Source organism: Gadus macrocephalus, chromosome 14 (genome assembly GCF_031168955.1).
Source record: "Gadus macrocephalus chromosome 14, ASM3116895v1".
NCBI classification, from domain to species: domain Eukaryota; kingdom Metazoa; phylum Chordata; class Actinopteri; order Gadiformes; family Gadidae; genus Gadus; species Gadus macrocephalus.
The window spans coordinates 4,482,216-4,500,801 of record NC_082395.1 but is presented as its reverse complement, the minus strand read 5'-3'; the positions used below and the strand labels follow the sequence as shown (position 1 = coordinate 4,500,801).

Below are 18,586 nucleotides of genomic sequence, written 5' to 3'. Positions count from 1 at the left end.
GTCGAGAGCGACGTCTTTCATGCCCAGACACACAATAACACGCATGATAAAGAAGCCCCTGGTGATCCGTTATGGCTACTAAAGAAACAAAGAAAACCTAATTTCATACAAACACAGCCAGAAGCGTACAAGAGGTTCGTGTGTTCCCATATGAGTGTATCCTATTATATGAACGTGTGTCTGTAGCGTCTAGCCCGGTGAAACGCGCCCACACAGCCGCCTGTACGTGTTGTAACGGGCCGGGCCAGAGGTTCCATCTCAATGCCATGTTCCCCTCAACCTGTGCAATTCATGCACGGTTACCGACCGATTCGCCCCTCAAGAAAAGAAGATCCAGGGGGGTAAACCCTGTGCAGTAGACACCAGTTGGAACCTATATAACGAAAGGAATGGAGGAAACATGTCTGACGTGTACAAAAACCCAGACCAGGGTGGGAGTGGACGGCGGCGGATCTACAGAAGGGGAAAAGCAACACATTTTCTTCATCGTAGAGGCACAACATACCTATGAGCCGCGACGGCTCGGTTATTCAGGTACTTCTGGGCGGTCATGACACCGACGAATAGGAAATGACTGGATCTGGAGCCGGGGTTCTGGGTCACCGGTGCAACGTTATCTTGAGGTGCCCATAACACCCCGCTGTTCTCCTTCCTGAGACCCCCGTTTAACCCGCAGCCGGCGGGACTCGCTTTGCGTTTCTGGCCGTTTTTTTTCAACTCCGACGCCTTGGGCAGAATGAGTCTGGAAGCCAGAGTGAACCCGACCACCAGCCCCAGAAGAACACTAAACCATGCTCTCCTGCTTCGACCTGCCATTCCCCCAAAACTTGACCCAACTCTGGCTCGCCGCTTATTCACGCTGTCTCATCGACAGCCGCGCTCTTTAAAACCCGTGTCGGTTAATTCGTAGTAGCCTCCGGGACACTAGTTGGACACTTTCTCATGATAAAAAGGAGAAGACCATGTCCCCCTGCCCGCTGCTGTGGTCTCGTCGTCCTAGTTGCCTACGTAGCATCACAGCAGTCTCCATAAAGCAGCCGCCTCGACACTTCTGCTCGGCTTCTAAGTGTCTAAAGCAGCATGTCACCGCTCGTCGTTGGCATTTCTGGCGACATGGAAGGATATTATAGTTTCTTTGAAATGGATAGGGTCCCCATTTCGCTCCGTTATCTCGCCATTGTGAGATTTTTTTCCAACTGGCCAGGTCGACGAGTAAGAACGAAGCTTTACGGCGCGTTTGAGCCCACCGACTCGCCGTAGACGGGCTGTGAGTGGCTATGCAGCGCTCGAGCCAACCTCCAGTTTTGACGCACTCGCATAGGACAGATGACGTTACGGCCAGTCTACAGCGCCCCCAAGTGGTCAGTCACTTTCACCAACGATAGACCCATGCATACTGTACATATTTTTTTGATGTCTGGGTTTTATTGGCAATATTATCAATATTGGACGCACTTCAATACCCCTGTTCAAGTTCACTGCAGTTGACACAGATGTGAAAAGGAGATCTTAAAAAATACATTTAGTTATATGAACTGAACTGAACTCTATGAACTGGACAATCTGTAATTCTGTTGTGCACATAGGGAATTCAATTTTATGATTGTATAGCAATATATTTTCTATAATCCAATCTAATGGTTAAGACATTACAGAATTTCATCGGCCCTAAAATGCATTCGTGATTTTTTTTTATGTGGCCCCGGATGAAAAAGAATTGCCCACCCCGGTATATGGGGATTCTTTCAAGAGGCGAATAGATGTAATTAACTTGATTAATCCCCTCAACCTTTTGTTTTGTTTTCCCCAGTTGCCACTGTCCATTGCAGATTTGGAATTATGGATTGCAGTGATAAGAGGAAAAATTAACAATTGGTTTGGGACAGGGTCATTAAAGTCGTGATCGCACGGTGAAGACTTTCAAATGGTGGCTGAAACGGAATGTATCGTATGCAAGTATGATATTTGAAATTGATTGAAAAGGAGGGAAATTATGTGAAATGTTTTCTTTCAGTAGAAAATAATACTTGTCTATTTTAACTGATGCATTGGTTGTTTGGCCGTTGCTTTGGTTACACCTCTTTAAACTGTATTCTGCAAAACCTGGGGGCCGGTTATTATATTTTTGGGATGGTAATTTAGTTGATGCCGTTTGAGTAAAAGTGATATAAATAATATTCAACGGCTCAACTCAATGCTTGGGATGCTAAAAGAACAATAATTCTTGGCTCTCAATAGAAGTCACTTCAAGAAAGTATGCAGGTCTCAGCGCAGGACTATTCACATTCAAGACAACTTGCCAATACTTCTGTATATAGTAGTAGATCAACATTGACGGGACACATTCAAACCATAACCAGTTTTAATGAATCAGAAATTGACAGTGGACAAAATATTTTGAGAGGGCGCTTGTTGAGTTGGTTAATTATGTCTTTATTTAAATTCGGTGGGTAAGCATTGCATCCTTACCCCTAGACAGTTGATCTCTGTTATACACTAACGCTGTAAAACCAGTGGTGTTTTATCTCTTGAAAGTGATAAGAGAAAGTTTCTAAAATAGCAATGCTGCAGTAACAGTAACATCAAGAATTAAAGCAAGGGCAGTATGCAAACGTATTGAAGGGGGAAATAATCATAAAGGAATAAAAACACACCAACTCTGAAACTCATCAGTCAAACCCATTGGCTAGAGTAACCATTTAAAGGAATGACTTCATTGAAAGCTTGGAACCCTATGGGGCCAACACAGTTACCCAACAGGACAATTTTAATTTCAATTAAAAAAAAAGTGACTTGACTGTTCTCGCCTGTGTACTAAAGATTTTAGCACACATAAAAAGGTGTGCTTTGTTTGGATACTGGCAGTGGGCCAATAGTTTAACCCAGCAGTTTTAGGAAAGCAACTACAATCAATCATGTTTTAGAGAGCAAGGGTAAATACAAAAATAAAGTCATTCTCTAATTGGTAACTGCGAAGGCCCACAGCAAGACGGCGGCTTCTTTCAGCGTGTTGACGTGTGCAAAGGAAGGTCAGAGGTTAGAGGCTCCAAGAGGATCCTGGCTCTCCGACCTCCTTTAACCTCATCCACCCGACGTCGGGCCCCTCCTCCCTGGTCTCCAGCTGACAGACGCTCCTCCGTCTCCAGCCAAGGGGTTGTAGCCTGCACAGGGACCCACAGCGGAACAGTTAGTGGGGGAGAATGACACACTGACAAGGGTTTGACAATGTGTTGTAATTATTAACCAAGGGCGAGCTGGAAGGAAGCCATTGGAAAGTTCCAGTACTGAATCACCCACATCAATCAGGATCAGTGATGCCATTTATTTTGTTGTCTGTAATTCTTTTTTTGGGGTCAAATTATTTCCAGGGAAGTGGAAAAGGTTTCAAGGTCAATTTTAGGGCAGGTCTAATAACTAGTGGGCCATGTCTTGTATGCAACATGCCGAATGACTAGCCTGGCTCTGCCCGCCTAAGTACTTCCGCTCAATTTTGATTTCCCTTCAGTACTAGGTCTGGGTCTGCGGTATGTGAGTTGGTTTTCTCCTTCCAAATTTTCTGCGTCCAATCAGCGAACAGAGGGAGTGGCTGAGAACAATGAGGTTAAAGTCAGCTCTCGTTGACGGACATCTTCAAGCACGGTGTTTGGTTTGTTTACAGCCTGCGCGCAACGTGATTCCCGGCCAAACGTTAGCGATTGGTTACGGCAGATCCAGAGTGGCACTGGGCAGATCCAATAGTTTTAAACTTCAACAGACACCCCGCCTTCAAGCGAGTTAACGTTTGTCAATGGAGTAGGTCAAGACTCTCTGTGCAAATGAAATAGTACGAGAGTCTGGTAGGACCCGGCTACCGAATGACGCCATGACAACTACAAACCTGAGCCTCTGAGCTTATTGTCGCTCTTTGGTTTCAGGACCCCGGACGATGAGCTGGCCTCCTCTGCCTACGGACCCACAAGAGCACAGTCTGTAATGAGACAGGGTCCCCTTTTTTCAGAGGTTTACCAACACTCCTAACCAGCAACTGACCGCTACCTGAGAAGAATTCTTGGCTTTGTAGCTCTTTCCCTCTTGCATGCTTTCCCATATTTCAATTTTCTGCTTCCTTTTCTCTTCCTCCAGCTGTTCGGGAGACAATAAAAGACCACATGATTAGTCCAATAAAACTTCAAATCAGATGTGTCCTACACTTTACAATTTTGTTGTTCTTATTAAATTCTTTGTGGCTTTTTACCTTTTTCTGCTTCTCCTTGTATTCTGCGGCTTTGGCATCGAGGTCTTCCTGCAGTCTTCTCCTGGAGGCTTCAAGGGCCTCTTGCCTTCTCACGATCAGAGCTGGGTCTTCAAACGGGAAAAAGCCTTAATTGTTTAATTCAAATTTGTAAAACTACACAGTGGCCTGTATTGCTGATCAACACCTGTTTGGTCAAGAAGCTAATGACATCCCAACTACACAAATTAACGTTATCAATAACTAACACATCCAAAGAGGACCAGAATTAGATTTGCTCCAACAATAAACATAATGTTTTTCCTTCTCAAACAATGGGCTTAAGAATAGTTTATATTGTTTATGCAATATATGATATACGGTTATATCTCTTAGAGAAGATGAGTGAGTTTAAAGTATTTTTTAACAAGAGACCAAGTCATTTACAATATTATGTCCATCTATTACTATGATTGGTTAACAGGGCACTTTCAAATTGACTCACCTTGTGCCGTTTCATTAGAGGAGCGCTTGCTGACCTGGCTTGCTCTCTTCTTACTCAGGTACTGGATCAGTACGATGATACAGACAGTCAGGAAGAGCAGGTGCCACCCATACTCAGCCAGAAACTCCTCCGCTGTAAGAAAGAGGAAATTAGACCTCTCAAACAATGGTCAAATATATAAAGTCTAGCGCCAAGCAAAAACACCGAGTACACTAGAGTCTAGACAACCCGGATGTAGGAAGCGTCAACCCGGAGATTCCGACGTCATTGAGTTCACAACTACTATTCTACTGAGGCAGAATATGCCGGAGGTCGGCATATTGTGCTCATTGCTGAATACAAACTGAATATAAGCATAAGCATTTTTTTCTGTTTATGAAACACGTGAAGAAGAGAGTAACGAACACAAGAAGGCTAGTTCAACAGGTAAAATAGCTGTCAAATTCAACATATTGCTATAATCAGAGAGAAATATAAAAAATTTAAAACACATTGGGTTAATATTACACATCAAACTGTCTTACAACGTAAACAAAACTTTGATAACCATTCCCATTAATGATGAGGCCGCCATGTTTGATGTTGTGTAACGACGATACAAGTCGGAGTTCTGCAAAGCCACAATTCCCTCTTGGAACTCAACAACCCTTTTTAACAAGTCGGACTCGTGTTTTTCCGGGTTCCAAGTTTTCCCGAACCCAGTACCAGTCCCATCAAACACAGGAAGCCAACCCGGATCAATGATGACGAGACAATAAATAACGCCAGCACATCAGGCCCAATAAGTAACGTTATGATAACATCCTTGGTTACCACAATGTCAAATACACATGTATTAACGCGTTCAGGCAGTGTCCTCGGTTCATCCCTGTACTTTACTGTCAGATACATACCAGTCTGCCTTATGAAGCCCAGGTCCTGGTTTCCCAGGGAGCTTCTGTGCATCACAGGCGCCTCCTCCTCTTCGCCGTCCTCGTTCACATCGATGATCTGCACGTCGTCCATTTGTGTTCCCATTTTGAAATTGATGATGGATGAATAGTGATGTGCTTGTTTTCTCTTACGGAAAGAAGGAAAGGGATCGGTGCTGTCTATTTACCTCCGCATCTTTCGGTCGGCGGAGGCCATGTTTGACTCGACGTGGCTGACGCATGGGCTGCGATGGGCTGACGTAGCAGACGTGACGTGGAGGTGTTGCGTTTCTGTCGCGCATATTTTAAAAGTGCGCTTTAAAAAATATTATATGAACAGATAATGTTCATCACATAAATCTATGTTGTGAATTTATGATAAGCTTATCTAATGACTTCATAAATAAAAGCGGTATATGTATATTATTCTAACGATGCATACTTGATTCGATTTAGGACAGTTATTTGTTTTGTAAGGCGATAGAGGCTCTTCAAGTGTCTTACGGTTTGTTTGCCACTAGCTGGTGCAAAAACACCAAAACTATTTGCAGCACTTAAGAAATGCCCATTTATGTTGATTTTAATCACACAACTATTAACTAGTGAATTTAAATGTAAAAGCAGTTTAAATGTCATATTTGACCAATCTTCCAGATTTTGTCTAATTTCCTCCAAGGATATAACAAGGGCATGGCTTTCGACTCAAACCTAAGAGTTGATTTTTGTAGAACTCACTAGCAATGACCTATGACATGCATAATTATTGCAAATATAATCGTAGCCATGTCCATGCTACACGCCACCTCTGTGACTTTTGCTTGGCTCCTCCAAACACAAGGACGCAGGGTGGTGGTGTTGAAAGATTGTTTAAAGTTTGCGGATGGATGCCGACACGTGGGCTGATATCAGTATCCCCCTACTGACACCAGCCCACTATCTCCAGCATGTTCCAATGCAGGAGATCTGTTGTGTTGAGTGCTTATCTTAAGAGGTGGTTGTGCATGTTCAATTCCTCAATGTGCAACAGGCTGCTTAAACCAGCCATCATCCACTCACTCCAACAGCATTTTAAGTATTTTAAATTGGAGATATAACGTCTCAATTACTTGAATTGCTTACATTACATACACAGGTGCATGAATACGGTATCTGCAATCAAGTAAAGACGCTTTTTTGCTTAGAAAAAGAATGCCTTAAGAATTATAATTAAAGGATATACTCAATTCAGCCGCATGTTTTAATTGGCATTTGTAGATCTTACAGTCCGACACGGACACTCATCATTGCATGATGGTTCAACAGAGATGTATAAAAATAACTAAAACAAAAACAGTTATTGGAACACTCAGGAGCCATTGACTGTTGGATCCTCATCCATGCCTTCGTCCTGCGAAGGCATTGCTCTTCCTCTCCTTGTATTATGCGGCTTTGACATCGACGTCTTCCTGCAGTCTTCTCCTGGAGGCTTCAAGGGCCTCTTGCGTTCTCATGATCAGAGCTGGATCTTCAAACGGGAAAAAGCCTTAATTGGTGAATTCAACTTTGTAAAACTACACATGACCTTTAGTGCTGATCAACACATAATTGTTCAAAAAGCTAATGACATCACAACTGCACAGATGAACGTGATCAATAAATAACAAATACATCCAAAGAGGACCAGAATTAGATTTGTTCCAACAATAAAAATAATGTTTTGTCCTTCTCAAACAATGGGCTTAAAAATAGTTTATATTGTTTATGCAATATATGATATAAGGTAATATCTCTTACAGAAGATAAGTGGGTTCAAAGTCTTTTTAACAAGAGACTAAGTTAATTTACAATATTAGATCCATACTATAATTGGTTAACTGAGACTCACCTTGTGGCGTTTCATTAGAGGAGCGCATACTGACCCAGCTGGCTCTCTTCTTACTCAGGTAGTCAATCAGTACAATGACACAGACTGTCATGAAGAGCAGGTACCACCCATACTCACCCAGAAACTCCTCAGCTGTAAGTGAGAGGAAGATGTGTTTAGATATTTTTTAATAATCTCTCCACCTCAAGCACCTCTTCTACATTTGTAGCCCTAAGCCCCCAAACCCCCAGGAGAAAGATTAACTATCCACTGATGGTTTAAAACTGACCGAGATATTGATAAAATGTGAAGGTTGATGCCTTTTTGTAATGTGCAATATAAGTCCATTATATCAGTGGTTCTTGTTCGTATGATATTTATATTTTACATATATGGCATTTTACCTCAAGTTCTATGTTTATTCTGGTTTTATTATGTTGATCTTGTATAATGTTTGCTCCAAAATAAAGTGCAATAGCAGTTTCTAACAGATTGTGAGCATGAATAATATTCCTATCTAATCATATTCTTTTCCATGTGGGTAAGGTTGAATTCCTAAGACATTCAAACTATACAGTAAAATTCCAGAGACAGATATTGTATCGAAAGGTCAAAAATATTAAATTGAATTAAAGATCAAAACCCCGTCGACGACTACTAATGACTGTAACGGGGTCTTGAAGGGTTTTCAGAATCAGAATCAGAAATACTTTATTGATCCCCGGGGGTAAATTGTTGAAATTGTTGTTTTCGTCCCATTTCGTAGGGGTAGGGTTGAGTTGGAGATTTTGGTAGAGCAAAGGAACGGGAATGGGCCCAAATGGCGGAGTATCCGCATTAATTGCGTTAAAATACCAGTAATAAAACAACGTAAAGTTGTAATTTAAAAATGACAGCACTAGTTTAAGGCATTTATTTACGCTCTCAGACCTCAACCAACACTTTATTTTCTTCTTCCAAAACGCGCGTCTTTCACTCACAACTTTTCCCGCGCAACAAAAAGACGCAAGGGAGCGGCGAATCAACAGAGAAAGGTGCGCGGAGGACGTTAGATCAGACTGCTCTGCAGTCAATGCAGTCGGTCCGAATAGCTAGATATATAGATCTAACGAGCATTTTTCCTATATATTCTGTGGTCTAGAAGTGAGTGATCAACGGACTGACAAAAGTTTGTTATTATTATTTTTAAAAGATGGGCTATTTGGCGTGATTTTTCTTATGTGAGCGTGAGATTGACGCTGAAAGCGTGAGTGTCACGCCAGATGCGTGAGATTGCAAACTTTATTTTACTGTCAGATACATACCATTCTCCCTCAAAAAGCCCAGGTCCTGGTTTCTCAGGGAGCTCCGGTGCACCATATCGATGTTCCGCACGTCGTCCATTTGTGTTCCCACTTTGAAATTGATGATTGATGAATAATGATGTCCTGGTTTTCACTACCAGAACGAAGGAAAGGGATCGGTGCTGCTGTCTATTTATGGTGTGTTCCTGATTCCTCGGACACTTACCTCGTCGGTGCCGTGGCGGCCATGTTTCCTCGACGTGGCAGTTCCCAATGAAACAAAAAAATAATATATATATATATATATATATATATATATATATATATATATATATATATATATATATATATATATATATATATATATATAAAATTATATGAACAGATAATGTGCTTCACATAAATCTAGATTATGAATTTATGATGAGCTTATTTAATGACTGAATAAATAAGTGTTAGATGGATATTATTCTAACGATGCATACTTGATTCGATTTAGGACAGCTATTTTTTTTTTTAAGACGATAGAGGCTCTTGAAGTGTCTTAAGTTTTGTTTGCCACTAGCTTGTCCGAAACACAAATCTATCTGCAGCACTTTAGAAACGCCCATTTATGTTGATTTTAATTAAACCATATAACTGTTTTAAAAAAACAGCACAAGTGAATTTAAAAAAGCATTTCCCATGTCCTATTTGACAAATCTTCCAGATTTTTAAATACCATGTCCAATTTCCTCCCAAGGATATAGCAAGGGCATGGCTTTCGACTCAAACCTTAAGAGTAGATTTGTGTAGAACTCACCAGGATTGACATGACATGTATAATTAATGCAAATATAATCGTAGCCATGTCCATGCTACACGCCACCTCTGTGACTTTTGCTTGGCTCCTTCAAGCACAAGGACGCAGGGTGGTGGTGTTGAAAGACTTGTTTAGTTTGTGGAGAATGGGCTGGTTTCACCATACTGACTGGCTGCTTAATCCATACATCATCCACTCACTCCAACAGCATTTTAAATTGAAGATATTACTTCTCAAAGACTTGAATTACATACACATGTGCATGGATACGTAATGTATCTTCCTTCAAATAAAAACGCTTGTTTGCTTAGAAAAATAATGCTTTAAGAATTACAATAAAAAGGATATACTCAATTCAGGTGCACGTTTTAATTGGCATTTGTAGATCTTAACAGTCCGACACGGACACAAATTTAACAAAAAACAAATTTTATTGACATCATTGCATGTTGGTTCAACAGAAATATATAAAAAAAATAAAACAAAAACAGTTATTAGGACACTCAGGAGCCATTGACTGGTGGATCCTCATCCATGCCATCATCCTCTTCCTCGCCTTTAGCCGCCGCCTCCTCCTCTTCCTCCTCCTCCTCCTCGACTTCTTCTTCAGCTTCACCATCCATGTTCTCCTCCCCCCCATCATCCATGGGCTGTTCGCCTGCCGTTTGCACAACATCACTCTCTTCCTCCTGCTCTTCCTCCTCCTCCTCTTCTTCTTCTTCTTCAACCACTTCTTCTGGGCCTAGAAGAAAATGCATTGTCACACAAATGGACCATTTCATACAGTGAATAAACAGTGGGGACAGCATAACAGGAGACTAAGAGATTATCTACTTAAAAACTATTTAAATATTAACTTTATCTTCAATCTAAACACCAAAAAAAGGACTTGTGGTTAACGTACCACGGCAGTTGAATGTGCCCTGTTGTACTTTCAAAGCACGGTATAGGTCCAAGGCACAAACAAATATCTATAAATCTATGGTTAGAGGAAAGCACTGCGATTATGTCTTACCTTGTCGAAGATCTCTTCCTGGGATCTGACCAGCCTGTAGCATCCCCTTCAGCCTCTCCACCTCCGCCAGAGACGAGGCGTTGGCAATCGCATTCTGAAGTACAATTCACATTTGCATGATAAATACTACAGAAAAAGGGCAGATTCAGCATTCAAACGGGGAATTGCCCTCCTTTAAATCTTGGGACACAAACGACGCATACCTTGATGGCTTCCACGTCGGCCTGGGATGGACCCGCTTTCTTCTCAGTCTGCACCGCCGCTCCAGGGGTGAACCTGAAACCATACGACCACGCCGGTTAGCACGGAAAAGCATCACCAGGTGCTTCTCTTTCGCTAAACCAGTGTAGTATCTTTTCCTGAGTCATATCATCTGATACAGATACAATAGGGAACGTCACAAGACAGCAGTCCAAGGCAACACCGTTGTGACTTTGGATTTGGAAAATAAAGTGTGGATAGAGCAAATTCCCACACCGTCACCCATTCTTTAAATTATTCTCCAGGTGAAGTTAACGGTGGCTCTACTGCTATTGGAATTTTGTGGTTGCACCATCCCCACAGCCCAGTCAGAATCCGGTGATTGCTAGGAGCTGCTGTCCTGCCGTGACTTCATCTTACGTTCTCGTTCGCTTGGCAATATCCTTTGCAAGCTGGGCACCACGTTTGCCCTTGAACATTTTCTCTGCTTCTTGTCGTTCCTATGGCGATATATCAACAAGTTAAATGAAAGGCTTTACAAATGAACAAAGCAGACATTCACACCTGGAAGGGTAGGAGACAAGAGTGGATGACACGGAGGGTTATTCTCACATCCAATGAATACAATTAACTCAATAACCGACAAACCTGAATGGAACCAAAAGGCTTTGGTTCAGGGGGAAAAGGGGTCAATAAAGACCCGATTGTAGCAGTCTCACAATGTAAAAAATGCAAACATTGTGGGAAATATTTCCAAGTGCAGCTGGCACTGACAATTTGATACCGCCTTAAATCTATTAAGAAACAATTGCCATTAGCCATAGTTAATTTCCTTTATTATTGACTTTGATTATATGACCTCATCAATTCAATGATAAGACATGTATATACATTAAACCAGTAGCATTTTTCTTTATGCTTCAAACATTCAGAATTTGTACATTTTATATTAGTCAGTGTTTGGGACACAACGCCTAAAAAACATACGCCATGGCCATCACTTACCTTCAGCTTCACTTTCTGGAAATCCAGCACTCTGATTTGTGGGATTTTGCTGATGACATAGAGCCTGTAGTGCTTCTTGTTCGTGACAGGATTCCTCAGCAGACTGAAAATAAGTATGTGGAAATGAGGCTGTGCACAAATCAACCACAACCAAACAGTGGTCAACAAGAAGATGTTGGATCACACATACCTGAGGAGAGTCAAAGTCTTCACAGTAGCCAGTGGGTCCAAATCACCCTGAAGTAAATCAATAAATGGTTAGATTAGGTAAAAAATAGGTTACCGTTTGTCCTCAAAGCAATTCTAGAATGATGGTTCCAATTTAATATACTCATTAAATAAGCATATTACACCAAAATGAGCCAACATGAACGATGTCGTATTGATGTTATGATGGAAGCAGGGATCACCTACCAGTTCTTGAATGTTGTTGCTTGTAAGAATCAGTTCCGTCAAACTTGGCAAAGCATGTTCAAGGTTTTCACCAAAGCGACTAGAAGGAAAGCCAAAGATTTGAACAATGTACGCAACCATGTTGATTGAATGCATAAATACATAGTCTACAGCTCAGCTGTACAGCACATCATATTAGGCTATAGTTGATCTCTGCAGCGTACATATTCAGTTGAAATACATAGTAGGCTATAGCTGATCTTTGCAGTCTACCATATTGTGTTCCAATACATGGTAGGATAAAGCTGATTCTGCATCCTACCGTAGCGTTGTAATACACTGTAGGCTTCAGTTTAATAGCATCCTACCGTATTGTATTAATGCATGGTCGACTATAGTTTAACGAAAGCATATCGTATTGTCATAATGCATGGTAGGCTATAGTTTTAACCGCAGCATACCGTATTGTCTTTATGCATGGTAGGCTATAGTTTTAACAGCAGCATACCGTATTGTCTTTATGATTGGTAGGCTATAGTTTTTTAACAGCAGCATACCATATTCTGTTGTTGTTCAGCAGCAGGGTCTTGAGCCTCTTCAGGAGGGGGAACCCGTCCAGTTTCCTGACCTCATTGTCGGAGAAGTCGATTGTGTCAAACTGGTCAAGCGTGGCTCCTAGGTTTTCCAGGACGGGAATTTTATACCCTGCGAAAAGAACATATATGTTAGTGCTGAATGAACACTCACGTTACAGCGGATCGGCGCCACTGTTAGCATCTGCAGCTAGCAGGACTAGGGCCAGAAGGCAAGCAAAGGGCATGAATCACCTCTCAGGTCCAGCTCTCGGTCCCGCACGGGGTTCGTGTACTGAGCCGCCTGCTCGATGAGTTCTGCTGATAACTTAACCATCTTTAAATTGTAGTTTTTTTTATTCAACCGCGTTCGGTTGCTTGATTCATAAACTGAACGTTTTGCTGCTTTCCACACGCTGCCGCCCGGAAGGAAGTCGGTATCAAATAAAGTGTTGGTTAATAGCTGTGTTGCCCCCTAGTGGTCAGAGAGATACGCACCCGAGGAGGGAAACGTTTAACACTGATTTAATCGACTATCAGCTTTACTCACCTCAACATTCATCCACCACACACATTCGATATTTTGGATGTCAAGGGTGTGTTTGCATGTACTATTAAAGAGGCTTATACCACCTCTGCTTTTAACTTCGTCCTGCTATATGTTGATAGTGTCTAACCCTTTAAATAAGAATGAATGTTCATAGACAGCAATCGAGCTGCCAAAATTAATGAAATTTTCTTGGGCCCATGGCTTTCATGTTTACACATGTGTCCTATCTTCAGGGGAAAATGTGATATCTGAACCTTACCATTGTTTCGTGGATTGGCTCCGACAGCACACAATTTAAATATACATTTGTTCAAATGACAGTTAACCTGGAGGTGATTTGAAGCCCTCAATAGCTATTTTAATGGTGAGATTGTGTATGTGTACTATTACCCATTTCCTCTTAAAGGCCTCCAAATCTACTGACATATTGTTATTCTGAAACGCCTCCTCCATCCCTCTCTCCCTCCCTCTCTCCCCCCCGATGAGCGCTCTTGACTCTTCTTCCACCGAGCTCTGAGTTGCTGCTGTGTTTAATGGGAGATATAGCCCCAGTGATTCCCATCTGTACCCACGCATGCAGAGCACAGGACTGCTGTGATCAAATGCCCTGCCAGCCTTTAGTATTCCACCTCGACAACAGAAGGCTTCCCCTGGCCTTCCCCCCCCCCCTGCTATCTTCAAAAAGGGGGATCTGCTTTGAAGGTTCACCTGGGGGAGATGGAGCTCAGTCTGTTCTCAAGCAACAAAGAATCTGATTGGAGCACGGCGGATGTTCCTGAATCCTGAGATGACCCTCAGCCGAGTCTGTCAACGAACGACTCTTTCAGGCCTTCCAGGAAGGTGTGGCATTTCAAATGACCGTCATGAGCACATGATTCTTTATAATGCTCATCCAGCTCCCTCTGGTAGCCGGGGTTTACGGCCACATCTACGTCTGCATGACCGTCATACCCCGATTTACATTTTATATTCTTATTATGGAGAAGAACACCACGTTCTCCTAGCAGAGAGATGCTGTTTTCAGTGAGTGAGAACGTGTATTTCACTTGGTCATAAAACATTGGGTTCAGTAATACATTTTTATGTTACTACATTATTGACCAACATGGACGAAGTCATTTTAGAGATAGCTTTTTCGAGGCCTTGCTTGTCCATTAATGCTAATTTCCCAGAGGACACAGACTCTATAAACGATCAAATATTGTGGGAAAAAGTTGTAGCCTCAAGTTCATGGAAGATAACATACCATCCACTCCCAGCCAATTACGAGTGGATAGCGTGTGAAAACAAGTGTGACTTCGTTAGGAATGAAGCTCAGTTTCACTAATTGCTGCTATTTCTGGACTTGAACTTTAGGTTGTTCGCCAGAACAGCTGACTTGTTTGTTCCCACTTGACAGATCAGGAAATTAAAGTTCCAATTAAATTGCATATTTCAGCCCCTTAACATTTATCCTTCCTACATGTGTCCACGGATATTTTGTCCAAAGAAATGCAGAGAATGCCCAAGAGATTCAAACAAAAGTATTGCAAATAAATATATACAGGATTTGCTGGTTTGACCCCAGTTTATTTGATCCCAGACAAGGGTTAAGCAGCTCCCATAGCTGTATCTATGTTAAGTCCAATTAAGATTGGTCCATAAAAACTTCCCTGGCTAGGTATGTTTCTCAAATGCTGACCTCAAACAAACAAATCAACGCATCGATTCTGAGTTTACACGCCACTGCAGATGTAGTTAAATGGCTGCTATGATATACTCACAATGAAGATACTACAAGAGACGTATCACATCAATAATTACTTTATTCTAGACATACCAAACACAGAAATTATACAAAATGCAGACAATATATGAAAATAAAAATTTAAGACATTCAAAATGCATATTAGCATACATACATTTGTAACAGTGTAGGTTTTGGTGCACATTGTTAATTTAATTAGCATGTCATTGAAAAGGAACTGAATTCCTCATTGTTGGATAGGTAACAGATCTCCTGGATTGGATGGAATGAGTGACTCTAATAGACATTCTTGCATGTAAAAAAGCACCTACTTGTTCTTATGCAGTGTTTGAGTATAAAATATACAGTCTCGCCACACTGTTTCATAAAATATATCATGATAAACCATATGTCGCCACTTGAAGAGACAAAACTTTCCTCAAACAAACAATGTTTTTACAAAACATGACGTCCATCACCTTGGCCTCCATATAAACCAATTCAAGGCTATAAATCCTACATCTTTAAAGACTGAATTATACCATTCAAGATCAACAGGTTTTGGAAGTAGGTTACATAACCATGTATAGCATTATTAGCTTATATATATATATATATTTATATATATATATATATATATATATATATATATATATATATATATATATATATATATATATGCATAAAGTATATATATAAATATATACTGTTTATATATAGACCCTTCTAGCCAGTCATCAGGCAGGTTCGGCAGCAGAACTGTCGAAACAACTTCTTCTCACACAGCCAATTGGACTTCACCATATCACAGAACACCTCGTCCGCTGATAGGGGAAAAACAGAAGCACAAGCAAACTAGAAAAGGTCCTTCTCTGGCATTTAATATGCCGAGAAGGCACAGAGAGCAGAAACCTATTACACCCCTTTATCCACATAGAATACATAAGGACTTCAGCTCACTTCAAAGGAGAAAAGTATTTAATAAAACACCAGTAAATACAAAAATGTGTGTGTGCATGGGTTTGTGTGTGTGTGTGTGTCTTTACGTGTGTGCGCTAGTGTGCGAGTGTGTGGATACATTTGTATGAATGGTGAAAGGTCCTGAATAGCAATAGCAGCTGTAACGTATATATGCAGTCTTTATTTACAAAGAGAATGCAAGTTACACAAGAATACAACATAATAGTTACAGGTCACCAAGGGCTACATCATAGAAAGGATGACACACAGAATATTTAGTCTTCTAGTTTATAGTATTTAGCCCCCATACTTTATAATATTTGGTCCACTGTATCGTTATACAGATAATACTGTATACATTACCCGGCCTAAGGTTAAGTGAAGCGGCTTTCATTTTAAAGTGTCCTGGATAGTTTAAAACAATTTAGAAACTTGCGAGACCCCCCCCCCCCCCCTCTCTCTCTCTCTCTCTCTCTCTCTCTCTCTCTCTCTCTCTGACCAGACTCATTTGGCAGACACATCAAAGTGTGAAGTTAATAAAACGGTTTCACATTGTCTCCATGCAGCTGTGGTCAACCCAGCCAGCAGCACCCAGATGAGAGCCAGTATTGTTTCCAACAATCAAATGTGATGGATAAAACATTTGTTGGGTGAAAATCTGTATATTAAGCTGTTTTTCATTTCTTAAAGGACCGCAAAATGTCCATAAGAGAATACTGCCAGCTGGACTAGAACTTTAATGTTTAACCTTCTTAAGAACACACGCACACACATGTACAAGCACACAAAGACACACATGCTTACAGTCAGACACGCACACATACACGCCCACACGCACACACAAACACACATACTGACACACGCATACGCGCACACACACACACACACACACACACACACACACACACACACACACACACACACACACACACACACACTAAGGTTTCTCTACAGACAAACTTTTGGACAACTACAAATCACCTAGACAGAAGTTATAAAGCCAGCTTCAAGACAGCCGTCGGTCTTTGTCATGCTCGCAGTATTGGGCACATCAGGGCATATTCTCTCAGCGGAGTCTGTTTCTACTTTAGCCAAAATATCCAATTTCCTTTCTTGCCAAGAGAATGACGTAGACTGGTGGAAAAATAAATAAAATGCCAGACACTGAGGCTGCACATCAACATGCTCAACATGATAGCAACTTAAACCGATAAAGCCGCTTTAATCACTAACGTTGACGTTACATTGAGCAATGAATGGTATAAGAAACTCACTAATACCGTCAACGATGTTAGCTACAACTCAAACCTTGGTTGTTCTAGCTACGGGTAACAAATCATGTTCTCTGTGAAAGGTCATCCTAAGGAAATGAGAAAGAAGCTAGGGAGGGAGTTCTACTCAAAACAACCTGACCAGATCTGAGAGAAGAACTAAATATAATTGCATATCTCTCTCAAACAATCTTTCCTATTTCTAGGATTCTGGTGGAAATGCGATTAATGTGATCACAGATAATAAGCATTTACGTCTGTGAGGATTTGTCAGGCATAAGAACATTCACCATTATATATACCTAACGCAGTTTTGTGATCGCTGTTTGTGATGAGGGTTTGAATTGTTTTTAAGACCAGCACCAAATTTGCTGTCACCAGACTCCTAGTTGTAGCACTAGTAAGACAAGGTTACATGCAGATACATTTAGGGTCCCGCTGAAGTCCTGAGAGTGGCCGTGGGCCGTGGGCCGTGGGCCCTGGACCGGACTCACCGTTGTTACACGTGCCCTGAGCGAGGCATGTCCTGCTGATGAGGCTGAAGCCCTCTCTGCACTGGGTGCAGGAGGCCCCCGGACCCTCACAGCTCACACAGTTGTCCTCGCACCTAGGGGCCCGGGGAAATGAGGACACATAGACACATATCTTATTTTTCTTCTGAATAAAGCGCATTCAATGCAAGGCACTTTATCTGAACGAAACACATTTCTTGTAATTTATGAGTAATAATAAATAAATCAGAAAAAACATGTTTTTGGTATATTTAATAAATATACTGGGAATACCAAGAAGGTAGCGGTGAAATAAACACACATAAATAAACACACACACACACACACACACACACACACACACACACACACACACACACACACACACACACACACACACACACACACACACACACAAAGCTACACTCAAACACAGACACAAACGCACACACCTCAACAAAAACATGCACCTAGGCTCGAACATACACACACACACACACACACACTGACTTGCGACACATCTTGTCACGAAGCCTTGCAGGCTCTCTGGAGTAGTAGCCGGCTGAGCAGTGCTGCACACACAGCCACTCCTGCTGATGGTAGCCTAGGGCACACTGGTTGCACTCCCCCTGGCCTGGGCCTTGGGGGGACGGATGGAGATAAAGAGAGACCTCAGATTCAATTCCATGAATATCATCACCCAGAGGCAGAATAGCTTACACTTAGAATAGAGGGTTGGGCTGTCAATAAATATTTAAAGGAACTATTGACCACAGAGCCTTCTTTGGTAGAAATGTGGATGTTGTTTCTGTTTGACTGAAGAAAAGCTTGGATTAATTGTCTTTGGT

General features: G+C 41.6%; 5 protein-coding genes across 5 annotated transcripts in view; all 5 read right to left on the bottom strand.

Annotated features, from left to right (window-relative positions):
• chsy1 (chondroitin sulfate synthase 1) overlaps positions 1 to 1,298 on the bottom strand; it is a 35,501-nt gene extending 34,203 nt beyond the window's left edge. Inside the window, exon 1 of the mRNA XM_060072119.1 lies at positions 506 to 1,298. Within this exon, the coding sequence (XP_059928102.1) occupies positions 506 to 816 (311 nt within the window). The 5' untranslated portion in view covers positions 817 to 1,298. The remainder of the gene's footprint in view (positions 1 to 505) is intronic.
• A 1,111-nt stretch (positions 1,299 to 2,409) lies between these two features.
• selenos (selenoprotein S) lies at positions 2,410 to 5,901 on the bottom strand. The gene is made up of 6 exons (XM_060072120.1): positions 5,609 to 5,901; positions 4,716 to 4,847; positions 4,235 to 4,341; positions 4,036 to 4,122; positions 3,878 to 3,944; positions 2,410 to 3,161 (listed from the first exon to the last, which is right to left on the bottom strand). Exons 1-6 carry the CDS (start codon positions 5,730 to 5,732, stop codon positions 3,082 to 3,084), a joined length of 597 nt encoding a protein of 198 aa, XP_059928103.1. The 5' UTR covers positions 5,733 to 5,901; the 3' UTR covers positions 2,410 to 3,081.
• A 944-nt stretch (positions 5,902 to 6,845) lies between these two features.
• Positions 6,846 to 9,021, bottom strand: LOC132472493 (selenoprotein S-like). The gene is made up of 3 exons (XM_060072121.1): positions 8,774 to 9,021; positions 7,491 to 7,622; positions 6,846 to 7,130 (listed from the first exon to the last, which is right to left on the bottom strand). Exons 1-3 carry the CDS (start codon positions 8,850 to 8,852, stop codon positions 7,045 to 7,047), a joined length of 297 nt encoding a protein of 98 aa, XP_059928104.1. The 5' UTR covers positions 8,853 to 9,021; the 3' UTR covers positions 6,846 to 7,044.
• Positions 9,022 to 9,901: 880 nt separating this feature from the next.
• snrpa1 (small nuclear ribonucleoprotein polypeptide A') lies at positions 9,902 to 13,186 on the bottom strand. Its single transcript, XM_060071360.1, has 9 exons — positions 12,996 to 13,186; positions 12,726 to 12,873; positions 12,190 to 12,268; positions 11,966 to 12,012; positions 11,776 to 11,878; positions 11,191 to 11,270; positions 10,773 to 10,845; positions 10,570 to 10,663; positions 9,902 to 10,296 (listed from the first exon to the last, which is right to left on the bottom strand). The coding sequence occupies exons 1-9, from the start codon at positions 13,075 to 13,077 to the stop codon at positions 10,058 to 10,060; spliced, it is 945 nt and encodes a 314-aa protein (XP_059927343.1). The 5' UTR covers positions 13,078 to 13,186; the 3' UTR covers positions 9,902 to 10,057.
• A 1,891-nt stretch (positions 13,187 to 15,077) lies between these two features.
• The window catches only part of LOC132472395 (proprotein convertase subtilisin/kexin type 6-like), a 4,160-nt gene continuing 651 nt past the window's right edge, over positions 15,078 to 18,586 (bottom strand). Inside the window, exons 2-4 of the mRNA XM_060072000.1 lie at positions 18,249 to 18,453; positions 17,742 to 17,854; positions 15,078 to 15,840 (exon numbers count right to left, since the gene is read on the bottom strand). Coding sequence (XP_059927983.1) covers positions 15,743 to 15,840; positions 17,742 to 17,854; positions 18,249 to 18,453 — 416 coding nt within the window. The 3' untranslated portion in view covers positions 15,078 to 15,742. The remainder of the gene's footprint in view (positions 15,841 to 17,741; positions 17,855 to 18,248; positions 18,454 to 18,586) is intronic.